This window comes from Rhinolophus sinicus, chromosome 18, assembly GCF_057876585.1.
Source record: "Rhinolophus sinicus isolate RSI-liver-muscle chromosome 18, RSI-T2T, whole genome shotgun sequence".
Taxonomy (NCBI): Eukaryota; Metazoa; Chordata; class Mammalia; order Chiroptera; family Rhinolophidae; genus Rhinolophus; species Rhinolophus sinicus.
In genome coordinates, this window is record NC_142518.1 from 7,305,388 (window position 1) to 7,320,211 (window position 14,824).

General features: G+C 42.7%; 1 protein-coding gene across 4 annotated transcripts in view; it reads left to right on the forward strand.

The window, feature by feature from the left end:
• FRMPD4 (FERM and PDZ domain containing 4) overlaps positions 1–14,824 on the forward strand; it is a 742,584-nt gene that overhangs the window by 646,700 nt on the left and 81,060 nt on the right. For all 4 annotated transcript variants that reach the window (XM_074324291.2, XM_019746300.3, XM_019746299.3 and 1 more), the window contains one exon: positions 459–561. In XM_074324291.2, coding sequence (XP_074180392.2) covers positions 459–561 — 103 coding nt within the window. The remainder of the gene's footprint in view (positions 1–458; positions 562–14,824) is intronic.

A 14,824-nucleotide genomic window follows, 5' to 3' on the forward strand; every position in this document is an offset into this window, starting at 1 on the left:
TCAGAGTTTGGTCAGTGGGCCAGTAGCGTGCACAGCCCCTGGGAGTTTGTCACAAATGCATCCTCAGTTCACACTCCTCCCCACCTACTGAATCCGTCTGCAGGCTAACAAGGTCCCCGGGTGACTCATGTGCCCATTGAAGTGAGAAGCGCTGCCAGGCCGCTGAGTCTCAATCTCGCCTGGGAAATTTTAGAGAAATGTTGCTGCCTGAGTCCCACCTCCAAAGGTTCAGATTTAGTTGGCCCGGGTTTAGCCAGAACCATGGCCTTGTCCAGCCCCTCCAGTTCTTTCTAATGTGCTGCCAGGGTTGAGGAGCACGGATGTAGCAGACACCCAGGTTGGGTTGGCTTTTGTTTTTGCCGATAGCTCCATTTGCTCACAGTATATCATGACCCGGAAAGGAGGCTGCCGATGGATTAGCAATGGTCTCACCACGCTTCACTCTTATTTGTCTCCAGGTGGCCCCTCGGAAGGAAAGCTGATCCCAGGAGATCAGATCGTAACGATTAACGATGAACCGGTCAGCGCTGCCCCGAGGGAGCGGGTCATCGACCTGGTCAGGTGGGTGACTCAATCTCCGTGCCCTGTCCTGCCCAGAAAGCTGCTGCACAGCACCAGGGCCTCTTCCAGCAGCGGCAGGGCTTCCTGGGGGCCAGTTTAGGGTAGAAACACAAGCCCACACATTCACCTTGAAAATGCTGGTGACGCTGACCTCTAATAAAAGACACATGAACACAAAACATTTAATTGCTCACTCTGTGTTAGCGTTCAGGTTGCATAGACTAAAGCTGAAATGTTTTTTGACTTCTTAAATTATATTTATTGGGGTGACAATTGTTAGTAAAATTACATAGATTTCAGGTGTACATTTCTGTGCTACACTATCTATATATTGCATTGTGTGCTCACCACCCAGAGTCAGTTCTCCTTCCATCACCATATATCTGATCCCCCTTACCCTCATCTCCCACCCCCCACCCCCTTACCCTCTGGTAACCACTAAACTATTGTCTGTGTCTATGAGTTTTTGTTTGTTTGTCTTATTCCTTTATTGCTTTCAGTTTTATATCCCACATATGAGGCAAGTCTTATTTCCATCACTATATCCAAAAGTTGTGCTTTCTTTTCCTTCCAAAATTACTGCCACATTGATATTCCATAACCAAGAAAATCAAAATGCAATACCTGAATTTAGATTAAGTCATGAGTAATTTTATATACATAGTCCCACAGATACAAAAACATACAGTTCACTGGTTTTTCATACTTGACTGAGTGATTCATTAGTGAGTTTTGAAATCATCAACTGAAGCAAAAGGATAATTAGGTCAAGCATAGGACAGTTTAAAATGTGCTTGGTTGATTGGTTTAGTTTTATTATAGATGTAAATAATTTGTTATGTGATGTTCTTAATGGGGCACCAGAAAATATGTTTTATTTGATGTTAAAATATTAGGTCAAGAATCTCCTCAGAAGCCTCCTGGAGTTACACTCGCTCAGTGTATTTAGGACAAAAGGGGTCTTCAGAACTTTTCCAAATGAAGCCGTGCCTATTATATGAAGGTGTTCACGCATCCGAACACTTTAAACTGAGAAGGGGATCTTCCACCATGTCTGCTCTCTCATAGCAAAAAGTACATCTGTACTTTGGGAGAGGCATTAAGTGGAGTATTTCTGGGGTTTTCCGCAGAAAGTTCTTTCCCGAGCCTAGTTGAGCTTCTGCTTCACAGAGAAGTGTTGGACGGTCCTGCATCCTTGGAAGAACTTGGAGCAGGGTGAGAAGATAGAGAAATAGAAATAGAGGGGGCCGACTAGTACGGTGGCCAGCAGTCCCCGTTTTAGCATGGAGAGGCTCACATCCTGGGAAACCCCTCAGTCCCAGAACGGTTGGTCACCCTGCTTTAGCCCAGGCCTAACATAATGGAACCTTCACAGCTGGCTGCAAAGGCGTGCCTGTCATCCAAATCTGCAAGGGTATTTCTATACAGGAGCCAGCGCTGAGGCTCATGTCAGATTCACCCGGTATGGGGAGTGACACCTGGGAGCGCCTCCAATCTTCCTGTGGACCAGGAATACAGGAATCGGGAGTGACTTCATATTTTCGAGCCCTTGGAGGGAACTGCAATGTTATTGTTTGGAACTGCTTTTCTCTTGACATGTGTGTGGGTGTCAGCGGGAACATACCTCATCCAGGCTGGCTATGAGCCTTATGAGTTGGCATCCTGGAGTGCCATGTTTGGGCCTGATGGCAGGTCACACAGTCATTTTGTTTTCCCCTAGGCACACGCCTCTGTGATCAGTCCTATTGATTTCTATGCCTAGAGGATGATAGAGGACATAAAATATCTGTGTTTGTATTCGCTGTGACTGAATTGCCTGCTGCAGGACAAAGATGGAGAAAATGCTATCTAAAAGTGTGATCATTTCCTAGCAATCCTTCCAGGGGCATTTAGAAAGATTTTGTTTTTTTCCTTCTGGTTTAATGCATTGAGGAAGAAAATGGTATCTCTGTAAACAAAAGTGTCTGTAGGACTTCATATGTAATGAAGCTCAGTGAATATTTGTTGAGTAAATGAACCAATTAAAAGAGGGGTAGCAAATGGCAGCTCGCAGCCCAGATCCAGCCTGCCACCTGTTTTGCACAGCCCATGAGCTAAGAATGGCTTTTACCATTTTTGAAGGGTTGGAAAAAATAAAAGAAGAATATTTTGCAACACATGAAAATCATATGAAATTCAAATTTCAGAGTCCACAAATAAAGTTTTATTGGAAAACAGCCACAGCCAGTCATTTGCATATTGTCTAAGAATGCTTCCTCCCTACAATGGCAGAGGTGAATACTTGCACCAAAGACCTGTGGCCCGCAAAGACTGAAATATTTATTCTGTGGCCCTTTACAGAAAAAGTGTGCCAAGCCTTGCTTTAGGAGATAGTAAGGTCACTGATTGCATTTTCTTTGGTTAAGCCAAATTAGACTAAAAACTCGCATAATATGCACACAGAATTTCTCTCAAACGGGGGTTGTGATCACTGCAAGATTCCCACATACTTGGTAAAGAGATTGTGGATTGCTCAATAACAAATGGATTGAAATGGAAAACGTGCATGCTTTTTAAATGTCATGAAATACTTCAGGTCCATAAAACTTTCTTTGCCTTCTCAAGGCCTGGCTTCTCTGGGCTGGAGGTTGGGAGGGGATTAGGAGAGACAAAGCTGAGGGCTTCTTGCATCACTGCCCATAGTTAGAGCCCTCTCTTGGGGGACAGTGGCTGCCTCTCTGACTAGCATTGGCTGGTGAATCCCTTGGTGTCACCGGTAGCTGCATGCTGGTTCTCCTGTGAAACTTGTATGTGAGTTATTTGGTGGCAGGAGAGAGGGGGCCCCCTGAGGAGCCATGCCACCGCACAGTAACATACATGGGAGGTCTGGCTCAGGCGCTTTCACCCTCTTGCTTCTAGTTTTCCCGACCAAATCTCTCGGATAAGCCCCTAGCAAGACCAGCTAGTGTTCAAGAGGTCCACTTGACCTCATCACAGAGCGGAGGAAGTAAACTCTCACCAGATCACAGCCATGCTGCCAAGGCCACAGTGCTCTGTCGCACCCTTGCTGGCTTTCTTATGTAGGCTGGGAAGAAGAGGAGGAGGTGGTGGCTGGTAGAAGCTGATCACACTGTGCCTCCTCCTAGAAAGTTCTGGGGGATCCCACTTGTTTGCAGCTCACTTTACAATGTGGTCTAAGTGTCACTTTGCCAGTGTCTCAGGCATAGGTCACAAGGACACAGTTTAAATCTGGAATGTAGCTTGTTGTCGAATCAGGGGGCCTGGATTCTAAATTCCATGAGAAAAGAGACTTTGTCTGTGCTGTCCCCTGCCATGTGCCCATGCATGGCTCATAGGAGGTGCTCAATAACAATGCGTTGAGGGACTGAGTGGGCTCTGAAGAGCACTCTTCAAAAACTACAGGTTTAGATGGTTTCCCCCAGCCCTCCTTCAGCTCTACATTCTGCACATTTGAATGTGACCTAATGAATCCGTGCCTCAGAAAACATTCGTTAGTCTCCTACTAAGCGCAGGACACAGAGCTAGGCACCCGCTACAGAGGGATGGATGAGACAAAGCCCAGCCTTTGGGGAACTTACAGTCTACACTACTCTGATTAGTGATGCCTGTTCAAGTTGGACCTCCTTAAAACAGACAAGCCCCCACATTGGACGCTTGGGGAAGTTGTTCAGATTTAAAGGAGTTTGCTAGTGATAAAAACACATAGGCCCTGGATGCTATTGAGACAGTGAACATGTAATCCTAAAACATACTCCCTTTTAATCTCAGGGCAATAAGTTTATCTTCCTGAAAGTACCAAGGTACTTCACTTTAAGCAAATCAATCCAAGTACAATGACACAGTGCAATTCACAGAGATGAAATGCAGCTGGTTGCCGAGTTCTTATTGTCACTGATACCTTCAAATTCATTAAACCAGAATTTTGAAATAATGTATTTCTCACTAATGAAAAAGTTCATGGAAGAAAAATTTCCTGTGCCTTCCCATCAGTTTAGTCATCTGTCTGCCATATGTGTACTAACCTAGAAATTTAGCTCTTATAAAATAATCTTTTTTATTGGGCTTCACAGCCGATACGTGTTCTAATGTCTATATCTTACACAAGATGAATTCCCTTTCTGTTTAATAAAATATCCCATTTCCTTAGTCACTAAGGAAATTCGGAAAAACACTCATCATTTTAATAACACTGTAAAATCCTCTCTTTAAAAATTGGCATCCATTTACTTGCCTAAGTGCTTTAGTCTTGTTTTGTTCTTTTTTTCTCCCATTGCAGCATTTGCTCATGGATCATTTTTTGTTTCCAGATACATTTGTGTTTCTTTGTGGATTATTTTTCTTATTTGATTGCTTTATTATAGAAATTTATAATTTTTTTCTTGAGAAAATGAAAGAGTTTCTTGGAGGCCAATTTACTGCTATAGTAACCACAGTTGGGTTTTTTTCATGTATCCTCAAAAAAGAGCTATAATTGTTGCACTGAAATTAGACAAGTTCCGTTCATCTCATAGTTTTCTCAGTTCTTAACTCTAGCTCACACTTTCCAGTGGTCGAAGAGCAAAATCTTTGAAGAGCTGATGCCCTTTGCAAATTACCATAGCTTTCTTCTTTGGAAGTATCCAAGGATAATTTCCCTTGGCTTTTCACAATTAGACAAATTAACTTAAGACAGTCTCTAAAATTTTATTTTAAAAAATGATGGGGTATAATCACTCATAGATGTTATGAGGCATGCCCCATCTCCCAAGACTAGCCAGCCCAATTAAATGTATTGACTTAAACAGTTATTGAGCATTAACTAGGTAGGAAATGTCACGTAGGGCACTAGAGATATGTAACTAAGACGTCATTCCTGCCCCCAAGGAGGAGACTTCTAATTAATTACACTATATTTATGATGTGCTCAGGGGGAGGATGGTGTTCAGTAGGAATGTTTGGTGGGGATGGAGGGGATGTGAATAAATGCAGTGGTATAGTGGTAAATATATAGTGGCTAAATATAGTGTAAAGGGTAGCCATTGGTCTTGAGGGGAAGGGCAGGTTTATGCATGGAGAGGCAGTTGTAAACTAGATCTTTCCTTTGTCCCTGGAAACCCCAGTCCCTCCTGATGGATACTCACTCACTTTCCAACCTGCAGGTACAGTAATATCCATCATCCAGGTGACTGTCCTGATCCACAACCTCAAAATTTGCTTCTGCTCTTCCTCAGTTGCCCCTTCAAGGTGGCGACAGAAATCTCCTGGTTCGTGTTAGACTGGAGGCACTAGTCTTTTGGGGATGAGAGATCCATTTGCAAATCTGATAAATACCACAGACTTATCCCCCCACCCAGAAAAATCCACACGTACACAAAATTTTGCTTATAACATCAGAATGTTCCTTGACTCCCCCGGTGCCAATCTCCATTTTAGAGCCCTGGCAGGAGATTGAATGTGCTGGCTCCTTTCCTCTCCCTTTGTCTCTATCAGAAGGTAGCATTGAAGAGGCAAGGATGTGAACAGTTCAGTCTTACCCCTTTCCAACAGAGCAGTGGAAGCTGAGGGCTGCTCACCCCATAGTAAGAAGGCACAAGGGTCAAACTGGAAACGAGTTCTCCTTCTCCCATCCTCTGCACTAGAGCAGCTAACTGTCCCTCCAGCTGTCTTCTCTCATTACCTGAGTTCATTATTCCTGCTGATCTCATTAGTGGGCAGTGCCATAGCGATGGCCACATCTATAGAAGGTTGCCCACATCTATCTGCACTTCTATGCTAATACCCTGGGCGTAGGCAGCATTTCTGGGGAGCAGACATGATAAGAAAGTAACTGTAATAAGAAATAAGAACAGGTGATAAATGACTAGTCATTACTTTAATTCACAAAGGACAAAACCCCTAATTTTTAGTGACATTCCTGTTACCTAAGTAACTAATACATATAAACACATGCCAACCAATATACAAATTCCCCTTTAAACCAGGGAGATTATTCCAGTAATTCTAACAAGAATGCTCAAAAGGAGGATTCGTGCCTTCCTGGAACACGTACATTCCTACAAAAGAAGTGAGCCAGCTCACTGACACAATCAAGGTCAAGGCTTTGTGGATAACTTTTAGGGGTCACTTTATTGACATGTTAACATGTATTAGATCCTTATTATATGTTAACCCTCCTGCTAAACACCTCCATTCCTTAATATTAAGAGCAGCTAACACTTTCATGGTGCTTACTATGCCCTGTCCTGAGTATTTTTTGTATGTTAACTCATTCAGTCCTCACCATGGTGAATGGGTACAATGTACCTCTAATTTAAAGATGAGGAAACCGAGGCACAGAAAGGTTAAGGGACATGCCCGACATCCCATAGCTAGTAAGAGGTGGAGTGAAACCCAGTCGGCTCCTGAGTGAATGCTCTTGACCTGCTCATCATCTTTATTCCTCTCAACAGCCCCGTGAGCAAGTACTGTTTATTGTACCCAAATGACAGAGGGGAAACTGAGGCTGACAGAGGTTGAAGCACTTGCTCAGGGCAAGGAGGGAAGCGTGCAGTGGGAGTGGAAGAAAACCAGTCCAAATTACTGGGGCGTGGTGGTCCAAAGGGGACAAGCCTGACTGTTGGGCGTGTCAAGTCCTCACTTGGTAGGCCCAGCAAACAACAGAGCTGTAAGCGGGCTCTAGAACTTGGGTTCTAGCACCCACACCCCATGGACACTTCCATTTGGGGATTATATGCACCTAGCCTGTCTTCTATCCCAGGTTTGCCAAGCAATTGCCTTGATTTTAGTAGGAAGTGCTCAGGATTACCTGCCTGTTGCAGTTGGTGGGAGATTGGCAAGATTAACAAGGGCAAAATAAGCCATTTAGAAGGGACCCATCTAAAAATTAGATCTCAGCATGTCTGTCTTTTTATGAGTCCCTCCTCATCAGAATTATAATAGAAAGTCAAGTCAGATCATGTTCCAGGGCTACTGTGTCTGCAAAAGAATATATTAGGAAGGTCACCTTCCTGTCTAATTTCAGCTGGGCTTGGATGCATAACGGTGCTGCTTTAGTAAAATAACAAAGCAAAGAACATCTACCGAGCATCCAGCATATAAAATATGCATGATGATGTATGATATAATAAGGCCTTATTATGGTAAGACCAGCAAGCAATTTCAGTGAAAACACAAAAGAACATCCTCGTGGCATGCTGACACTACAAATTGTGGTCTCACCTAATACACACTTGCCGTGTACACGTTTTCTGACAATTGCAAATTACAGAGCCTGGGGAGAAAGAGGTCAGCGATTCTAGAAAATGGACTATGTGGGAAAACACATTCTAATAAGAATAAAATGGAAAAGGGGATTTGAGTCCATTGTTCATTAAGGGTATAATGACATATAATTATGAAAATTAATAAGAAAAATGGCTTCATCCAGATTATTTTAATGTCCCTTAGATTTCATTAATGACCATCTCCCACTCTTTCATTAAATCTCTCCATTACTGTCGATGCTTTTATGCAACTCATGTGTGGAAAATGGATGTTGAAGATTGAAGAACTAGAAAAAATTTTAAATGAGGGCAACTTTTCAATGATCTCATATGGTTGACACTACTGAATGTCTTAACATCTTGCTTGTATTAAGAAAAACAATGGAAGAAGATAATTATTGGCCTTATGCGATATTCTATTAATCCTTTAGAGCTAAAAATTTATAAATTATTCCATGCCCTTTCTATAAGTAGCTGAAAAGACAAAAAATATATATATTTTTGAGCCTGTGGTCAGAACATCCTGAGGACTTAATATATATCATTTCCTAGAGATGCTAGTAGAAGGGATCCAAGAGCTCAAAGGCAGAGCCTACTTTTACAAACAACATGGCGGGTAGAGTGGGCAAGAATCTCATTCCATTTTCCACAGTACTGAGTCTACATTTAAGGGAGGTCGGTTCAATGGGAGGAAGTGTTGGGAGAGGCGAAGTACACCCACCTTTTGGCCACATCATTCATCTCAGTAGGAGTACCTGAGGTGTCTTTGTACCCATCTGATCTGCCTTTGATCACTCACGTAGGCAGGAAGCTACTGTGTCATCCCTTGTTCACCACTGTCAGCCCTTCCTTAGCCACTTCTTTGTCATCTTGGGTGCACTTGCCCTTTCTGAGTTGTGCTGGGACATAAGATAATTTCTAGGGCTAATTCCCTCCGGGATCTTGTCACTTTCCTAGGATTTTGACTAGGAAAGAAGGCACAGGTTGCTGTGCTCTTTAATTCCACACAGCTCTTTGGGGGTTCCCAATTAATTCTTCCTGGAGGACCAGCTTCTGAAAAGAGAGGGGCCATGCCTGCTCTTTCCCAGGTAACCACAAGTCAGTGCTCTTCTACATACCTTAAAACACACTCCGTCTCCCCATCCTCTGACAAGTCCCCATTCTGGAGAGAAGGAAGTTTTACTCTGATTTATTGAATATCTTTCCTAGCCTATAGTTTTTACTCTTCGTTCCTAGGACCTAGCTATTTCTTTACTTCTATAACAACGCTGTCCTGAGGTGATAAGTGTTGTGTGGTCTGTCTGATCAAAGGAGCAAAGAAAGACCTGATCAAACCGAGCAAAGAAATGGGGGTGTGGGGGTGGGAGGGGAACATCAGTGAATATTTCAAAACATTATCCTGCTACTCGATGAAAAGACATGTGGCATAGAAATCAGAAAAATATGAATTCAAATCCTACCTCTGCAATGGATTAGCTGTGTGTGACCTTAGGGAAAGACAATTTACATAATCCTCAGTTTCTTGATCTATAAAATGAAGACCTACCGCACACAGTTGTAAGGATTAGATAAACAACAGTGAGGAAAACTCTTAGCAGAGTAAGAGCACATGAGAAGGTCTTAATAAATGGGAGTTGCTGTCTCCATCGAGGTCAGCATCATCACCATAGCTGATGATTGTGAGCAAATTGCTTTCCTTGCAGGGTCTTGGTCTCCTAGTCTGTAAATGGAGGTAGGAATTTTACACTTCTAAGCCTTTATCTAAGGATTGAATGAGATAATGTATGTGAGAGAACTTTGTAACTCGTAATCAGTTAGGTCATGCTTGTGCCAGATGTCATTACCGCTCTTGAAGTTGCAGAGTAGAGGATTGGAGCACAAACCCTGGTACTCAAAGCCAGAGAGGAACCTGGGTAGAAATCTCGTCTTTTAGCATGAAGATAACTTGGGGAATGATTAAAAAGCCCTGAAACTCAGGGTTTGCAAAAGTAGCCAGGGTTCACCCCTGGGGCGCTAGAACCCAGCAGGGATTGTCAGTGAAATTGACTTGGGTCAACACAGGTGTGCAGCAGTGTGATAAGGCAGTGGCTGGAACAAGAGTGATTTCAGTGTTGTCATATGGGTGAAGGGGGTGTAGAAAGATTCAGGGGCTACTGGCATGTGCCCTGCTGAGGCTGAGATTAAGTGAGGGATGATATAAATCAGGGGTCAGAAAACTTTTTCTGCAAAGGACCAGAGAGTAAATATTTTAGGCTTTGCAGGCCGTGTGCTCTCTGTCACAACAACTCGATGCTGCTATTGTAGCACATACGTAGCCATAAATAATATGTAAACCAATGGGTATGGCTGTGTTCCAATAAAACTTTATTTATAAAAACAGGAGCTGTAGCCCACAGGCTGTTGTTGGCCACCCTTGACTTAAACCAATGAAAGTTCAAGAGAGCTGATCTGAAGATAATAGGACATAGAGGCAAAGACATGAAGCTGAGGGTGCTAGGCTTTTTTTTCCCTAGCAAAACTAATAAAGATAAAGCAAATATTCTGAACTCTGGCCATCTAAAATCCTTTTTGGAAAGAAAAAAAAAGGAAATAAAAATCACAAACTTTTGTTACGCTTTCCTTCATCCTCCCTGATCACCCTCGAAGTTAATAGCTCCCATATCTTGACCCACTGAAATGTATACACAGCTTTATTATAATCTGTACCACACAATGTTACAATTACTTACAAATTTGTCTATTTTTGTCACAAGTCTGTGTGGTTCTTAATGATAGAATAACACCATGATTAGGATAGCACCAGCTGCTGTAACAAACCCGCAATGGGTGTTGTCAATCACAGAAAGTCCGCAAGGGCTGCTCCTGATTGGTGGACAGCTCTCCGTCAGGGCATAAATACAGGGAGCCAACCCAGACCCTCCCCGTTTGGCAGCTCTGCTGTCTTCAATGCATAGCTTCCTGTTTGTCCCTGTCAAACTGCAGAAGGGGAAGAGGCTGGAAAGGCACGTGGAAGGTTTTCTGGGCCAGGCATCCAAGGGGTGTACAGCACTCCCACTCACCTTTCTTTGGCAAGAAGCCAACCACATGGGTGACTCTCCTTGTACCGGAAGCTAAGTGTAGTCCAGCTGTGTGCCCAGATGGGGGAGGGAGCGGGTTTGCAAAGCACATAGCCAGTCTCTGCACAGATCCTATATTATTCATTATGCTAGCCTTTGTGCCTAGTGCAGTGCTAAGCATGAAATTGAAAAGAAATGTTTGCAGAAAGAACCCTAAAAGTGAATGTCATACTACCCCACCTTTACAAAGATTACGTACAATTTATTTTATTATTTTTTAATCAAATCTAAATGAGCTGATAACCTTTTCAGACACTGTGCCAGAAGCCGGTCCATCACTTGTCTCGTGCTTTTGCATGTGTGTTGATTTTAGCCTTGACACGTCGTGTGTTCCAAACTTCTTCATTGCTCCATCGGTATCATTCACTGTATTATCTCTATTTGCCTCGCTTCTACTGACTTCACAGTGGTCAGCCTCTTGACATCACCTTAGACTCGGCTCAAAGATTTGAAATGAGATATTTGGTACATGGAATTGACCTGCCCCCATGCCTGAATGCAGTGTCAGGTCATATACCCAACATAACTAGAGTTACATTTATGCCCACACTTAAGATGACCTCTAGTTCGACATTAAATTCAGTCACCTCTCTTCCCTCTGGGAAAATGCAGTGTTTACTGCCCTTTTGTCTGGGCTTGTAAGGGCTGTATTTATGCCTCACGTGCATCATTTACATGTGAACTTGCAGAAAAACATCCTCCCCCTTTCCTGAGTCAGTATCCAAGCTATGTAATGTCCCTATGCTCCCTTCCTGTGGTTAAGAGGCAGAGAGTGTGATAGTGAGACCTGCATCTGGGGAAGAGAAGGTCATAGGTCCACACCAGGCATCTCCCAGCCAGCTCTGTCAGGTAGGGCATGTAACAGCTTTAGAGTCCTCATCCCCCAAAAGGTTAGGATGCGGGGACTATAGGCATTCTGTGTGAGCCCATTCTCCAGAGTGCAGGTGTGTCCATGTACGGAAGGACATTTAGCATCTGTGACCCCACCTGCTAAGTCCTGGTGGTGCTCCCCAATCATTGGGGATGCCCCCACACCATTGAGGACCACTGGAGATGACTGTCATGAAACTTTTCCAGCTTAAGTGTACTGTTATAAGTAGTAGACACATCTCACCTTTTTTTCACGAGGGTACAGTTTTCAAATTCCTGCAGATGAATGGTTCCCCAGTGGGTGGGAATGTTCCAAGATGGCAGAATATCCCTGAGATGTTGAGAAGAGAGGAGGGAGGTAATGAGGCAAGTCCTGTCCCTGTTCCCAGGCAACGGGGCAGGGAGCAGGGAGGTAGCAATTACCAAGATCCTCCCTCTCCCTGCTGGGAACCCAGATGGTGTGGTAGCAGAGACCCGTGTTCATAAACTAAATGGTAAGAGTGGATCTTAGTTATAAATAGAATCTATAAAAATGAATTGGCTTATAAATCTGTAGGACGAGGCAGAAAAGGATTCTTTGAACAAGTAAGATGTAGAGATTTTGTACTCCCTTGCCACTCTTTTGCTACCTTGTTTTTTTTCATGCAAACAGAAACTGCTGGAAGAGGCACTTGATCTGAATTTTTTAAAAAGGAAAAGGGAAACAGCCACCATTTACCAAGCCCTCCTCTGGGTCACATACACCAAATCCTAGCAAATCTCTGTGATTGGGGGTAATTGGACTAATTTACAGTTAAGGAAACAGGATTAGATAAGTGCTAACTGTATGCAAGTCTCTATACTGTGCTAGTGAGTTCTGTAATTTGCTCAAGGTCAGTGGAGCAATATTTGATGAAGCCAGGAAGTCAACCCAGTGTCCATCTGTGGTATGAACTTTCTCTTACGCCATGCCACCACCTGATGTTGAAGGGACCCTTAGACACTGAGTGGGCCAGTCAGCAGTGGCTGGTGTGAGTTAGCCACCAGAGGAAATTTCCTGAATGGTGAGAGCTGAGTAACAGCCCCAGGACCCTCACATGACTTTGGTAAGAGGGGACATCTCTCAAGACATACCCGTGAATATATTTCCCACCAGCCAACTGGGCAAGAGCTCAGAGGAGAGATACGTTATATAGAAGTATTAAAAAATGGGATATTTCTTATAACTAGTATTATGGAGTAAAAATTTTTACACTGCATAGTCTTTTTGTAATGTGCACACAAAATGCAGAAGCAAAGAAATTGTGACTTTCTTTAGTGCCATTTGTCCACTCTGAGATACGTTTTGATTCTACATACAAACATATGAGCTGATGTCTATCAAATAGGTCTTGGTCCAAATAAGAGTTCACTTATTTCAACATCTTTGCTTATTAGTATTCAGCATATTTTAAATCAGTCCTTATTAAGTGTGTCGAATTATATGCCACCACGTATAGACATTAAGAATCAGTTAATAAGCCATTTGATAACTTAAAAGATCAAATATAGATTCATGTCCTCCATGTGGGACATATGTTTAAACAGAAAAGTACAAAAAAAATTGTGGCTCTTGTCATTCAGACAGAAGCAATTGTAATATATTATTATTCCAAATAAAAATTCATTTATGTCAGCGCCTTTGCTTTTTTGTAGTTTGAGTATTTCCAACTTAAACAACCCAGTCAAGATTCATTACCAATTCTCGATCAAGTAATAAAGGACCCAGAAAACAAAAGATTCGTTATTTTTCCCCCATGTTCCCTCAATCACTGTTAAACATCCTTCTCTCCCTTTTAGCTCCTTGCTGCAGTTCTGTTTATATTTTTATACACAAAACAGTTTACATCTCTGTGTCTAATAAATCGGATTGCTTTGTGGGCTGAGCTGTCTTGGATTTTTACAAGAGGCATGTCAGAGCTGAATTTTCATCACACACTCTGAAACTCTACCCCAGGGCGTTTTCATTTATATTTAATGTTAAATCAAGGATATTAGAGGTGGAACAGACTGTTCTTCATTGAATCCAATCAGCAGTATCAGTTCCCTCTGAATTCTAGAAATAACATTTGGAATGTTCTTTCTGATAGAGCACTTCAGGGTTTCTGGGTAACTTGGAGCTTAGTAATTTCAAAATTGAATAGCCAAACACAATAACAAAGAAAACCTCTCTTGAGATTTATAATAAAAAATGCCAAGTTTGGAAAAAGCTTCTAAAAGTGAGAAGATTTAAAAAAAAACATGCATATTTCTCACCCTTTAATTTCCTGCATGAATTGTGTTTCTTATGCACTGTGAGTACTGGTTTCCATTATTTGGCAAAGTAATACAATATGTAGGAGGCCCTTAAAAGTAGCCTTCCCCTGTAATTTGTTTCTTTTCTCCATGAAGTAAGTCCCTCCCATGAGCCCTCAATATACAGTATGTCTTAAAAGGAGCATAGCTGTGATTAGTAAGAGCCTTTCAGGCAGAAGTGAAAGATAATTCAAAGTGTGGCTTAAACAAGAAAAAACAAAAAATGAGTCTACTGGCTGGTTGAACTCAGAAGGATGTGGGTGGAGCTTGGCAGGCATGAGGGGACGCCAGTGTTGAGACCCTATAGTACCAGGAACACTTCGCCCTCCATCTCAACTTGGCCCACTTTCCTGTACTGGCTTCTTTTTCAGGAGAGCTCTCTCCAAGTAGTGTTAAGACTAAACCAGAGTTCTTGGCTTGCATGATACCAGCTTAACAATCTAAGTGAGTGAAAGACCAACATTTTCCACTAAATCTAACCAGACTTCCTAGACAGGGCTTTGACTAGCCCAGTATGGTGATTGTCCACTCCTAAACATATCACTGCCACCCAGGACGTGGGCTGTGCAGGGGGCGGAGCCAGGTCTGTATCATGTGATGGAGATGGGACAGCCACACTTGAATTGGTTGGTTCTGCAAAGGAAATCTGTGGGCCATTACTAAAAGAATGGTCAAGCCAAGGAAACAACTGCTACTACATCTGGTCGCTGATGGCTTCAGGTT